The 3,733-nt window shown below is 41.2% G+C and overlaps 1 protein-coding gene across 1 annotated transcript; it reads left to right on the top strand.

Moving 5' to 3' along the window:
- The first annotated feature begins 1,933 nt into the window (after positions 1-1,933).
- LOC137968763 (uncharacterized) lies at positions 1,934-2,461 on the top strand. Its single transcript, XM_068815256.1, has one exon. The coding sequence runs from the start codon at positions 1,934-1,936 to the stop codon at positions 2,459-2,461; it is 528 nt and encodes a 175-aa protein (XP_068671357.1).
- The last annotated feature ends 1,272 nt before the right edge of the window (positions 2,462-3,733 follow it).

Raw genomic sequence — 3,733 nt, 5'->3', positions numbered from 1 at the left:
TCCCTGCACCCCTTTCTAACTTTAGATCTGAACGATAATAAGCACTCTTAATTTTTAATTTGTTCAAGAAAGGATTTTATCTTTGCTTTTTAATTTAGGCATGTTACAAACAAACCGTTGAATATATTCTATATACAAGGCTAAAAGTTAAAAAATTAAAATATTCAAACCAAACGTTTTCGGCTGTTTGCCATCATCAGGGTTAAAATAGGTGACCGTCCGCGCGTACATTTATATCTTATATAATTCCCAAAGGGAAAAGTTTGGAGACATAAGAAATGACTTGTTTGTTCAAACCATAGGCAGCCCAAGCTCGCGTCACTACAGACAGCCGTTGAGAATTTAACTGCGTTATAAGACTTTGTATGGGAAATAAAATACAGTCGATTATGAAGCCTAAAAAATGCTCAATTTAACGTTCATTCAATAAAATGAATCAAAATGACTCACCTCTGGTGTATTCTTGTGCCTTTTGGAGTTTATTTTACAGTTTCGGGAAGTCCGCGTTTTCAATGTTCTAAGACGAAGTCAAGGCTGCACACTAAGATTTCGATTTCAACTGATGACCCGTGAAGACACGGAGCTTGGGTCCGAGGTCAAATTAACTTCACCCGATGAGGTACAGTCATTTCATTTACAACACTTACCCCATTCCCACAGCGGCTTCTCGTAACCATGGAGCTGTTCGAGAAGCCGCTGTGGGAATGGGGTAAGTGTTGTAATGACTGTACCTCATCGGGTGGAGTTAATTTGACCTCGGACCCAAGCTCCGTGTCCTCGTCGGCGATCATAAGCGGTTAAATTCATCAGCTATCGTAGAAATCGAAGCATAAAATGCTCATTTCCAGCCAAGTGCGTGGGGTTTTCTGACGATGAAACATTCACGGAGGTTCGCAAATGATGTGGCTTTAGCTTTGCGTGAAAAAATCTTGGCTGGGATGGATTTTCGAGTCGCAAACCGCCTCTGAGCTGACAACGGTCGGAATCGTAGTGTGCAGCCTTGACTTCGTCTTAGAACATTGAAAACACCGACTTCCCGAAACTGTAAAATAAACTCCAAAAGGCACAAGAATACACCAGAGGTGAGTCATTTTGATTCATTTTATTGAATGAAAGTTAAATTGAGCATTTTTTAGGCTTTATAATCGACGATATTTGATTTCCCATACAAAGTCTTATAACGCGTTTAAATTCTCAACGGCTGTCTGTAGTGACGCGAGCTTGGGCTGCCTATGGGATCATTAGCCCCTCGACGATCCTACGCTTGTGAAAAGTCTGTGCCGAGGAGAGAACACGGCAAGTGAAAGCATGTGATGGGTTTTCCCGCAGGTGTTTTGCAGCTTCAGAAGTGTGAGCAGGATTTGAATGCTCCGCAATTCGTACTGCTAGGTTTCGTACAGTCTCGCCTATGTAATCAACGACACAAGAACAATCACCTTTGTAAACAACTTTGGATCTGTGAGTGTTTTTGTCTTTGTTGTTAAAGAGGGTTTTGATTTGCCTTGTTTGCCACAGGATTATAAAAATAAAATTGAAATTAGTGAACTTGTTGAGTTTTTCAATAAACGTCTTACTGAGTTTTTCGTTTTTTTTGCCGCAAAAAGGGAGCTTGATGAAAACTCTCTTTCGTTCTTCGAAGAGAAAATTCGGAATGATGTTGTCATCTTGGGGCGAGTGGTTTAGAAAGTTGTCGATTGTATGCGAAATAAAACGTTTCGGATAACCTGCATTGATGAAAGAAGTTTCTAGAGTTTTTAAGTCCTTGTCAAAATCGGTAGAGATGCGTTTGGCTCTGTGGAGTGCGCTAGTGATGCAATTCCTTTTCCACTTGGTAGGGACCTCAGATTTCCAATGTGTCGGTAGCTTCCCCGGTTTCTTGAAGATGCTGCAATTGATTTTGTTGGTATAACTGAAGGCAGTATCGAGAAAATACATGGTGACTGAGGACAACACACTAAAAGACCTCAAATCTTTTCAAGATTTTCTGACCCGAAACTTCAAGTCATCTCTGCCACTGAATAAGGTCAAACCGACATCAAACCAGCCGGCTTTCCTATATGGGACTGCCAAAACCCACAAATTCCAGAACTGTGAGCAAATAACGAAGGATAATCTGAAACTTCGACCGATTGTCAGCACTTGCGGAACCTTTTATTACGAAACCGCCAAGTTCCTAGCCTCTTACCTACTTCCTCTCACTGAGAACGAATACAGCATCAAAACTACCACCGATTTCGCTGAGCGTCTAAGTAACAGAACTGTTGATGATGATGAAGTATTGGTCTCATATGATGTGTCCTCTCTCTTTACTGAAGTTCCGCTTGATGAAACCATTGACCACATCATTCATGAAACTTACACCAACAACAAGCTACCACAACTCAGCTCAAAGTTACTCTTCAGACGCCTGCTCTGCAATGTCACCAAGAACACAGTTTTCAGTTTTAATGGCAAGCTATAAAAACAAATTGATGGATGCGGCATGGGCAACCCACTATCTCCAGTCCTTGCAAACATTTTCATGGCTAAATTAGAAGCTGACGTAGTCCGACCTTTCAACCCGCCATTTTATGATCGGTATGTTGATGATTGTTTCTCTAAGAAGAAAAAGAACGAGCCTGATGTTCTATTCGAACGACTAAATCGCTACCACCCTAACATTGGCCGTTTTTATGCTAGAGACGTTAAAGTCGTCAAGATGCATTTGACGTCTGAGACGTTAAAGCCGTCTGGTATAAAAACGGGACGCATAAAAGTAGACAAACTAACGGACAAAAACAAGATTTTTCTAAAAAAATGACTAGGTTCTATTATCCGAAGACACTGGGCACGAGCAAACTCGGCACCAAATAAACGTTAATACACGAATATATGAGCAAATAACGTGGCGGAATTGCAGCTTCTCAAATTTATGTCTCGACCTCGCCTGGAAGGACAGATGCAAATAGTTTTTTTGTGACAGAAATCAGTCTAGGAATCAGCATTTTCTGGCGATGGACGAGGAACTAGATTTAGCCTCGGCGCATGGCTTGTTTGTCTTGTCGACCAAGAGAGCAACGAAGTGCAAATTAACAAAGGACTCAGGGCTAAATGCGTCCAAGTTAGGGCGTCCCGTTTTTATACTAGACGCATTTAACGTCTGAGACGTTAAAGTCGTCTGTTAAGTGCGTCTAAACGACGCACTTAAAACAAGACGTTAAAGTCGTCAGACGTTAAATGCGTCTGTCTTATTTCTCGTTTTTATACTAGACGTTAAAGTCGTCTTGAGACGACTTTAACGTCTCAGACGACTTTAACGTCTCTAGCATAAAAACGGCCATTGTTTTCACTGTCGAGGAAAACCCCGACCATTTTCTCGATACTGCTTTTAGTTATACCAACAAGTTCAATTGCAGCGTCTTCAAGAAACCGGGGAAGCTACCGACACATTGGAAATCTGAGGTCCCTACCAAGTGGAAAAGGAATTGCATCACTAGCGCACTCCACAGAGCCAAACGCATCTCTACCGATTTTGACAAGGACTTAAAAACTCTAGAAACTTCTTTCATCAATGCAGGTTATCCGAAACGTTTTATTTCGCATACAATCAACAACTTTCTAAACCACTCGCCCCAAGATGACAACATCATTCCGAATTTTCTCTTCGAAGAACGAAAGAAAGTTTTCATCAAGCTCCCTTTTTGCGGCAAAAAAAACGAAAAACTCTGTAAGACGTTTATTGAAAAACTCAACA

Source organism: Montipora foliosa, chromosome 8 (assembly GCF_036669935.1).
Source record: "Montipora foliosa isolate CH-2021 chromosome 8, ASM3666993v2, whole genome shotgun sequence".
NCBI classification, from domain to species: Eukaryota; Metazoa; Cnidaria; class Anthozoa; order Scleractinia; family Acroporidae; genus Montipora; species Montipora foliosa.
Note: the sequence above shows the minus strand (reverse complement) of the source record. Positions and strands in the feature narration are given on the sequence as shown.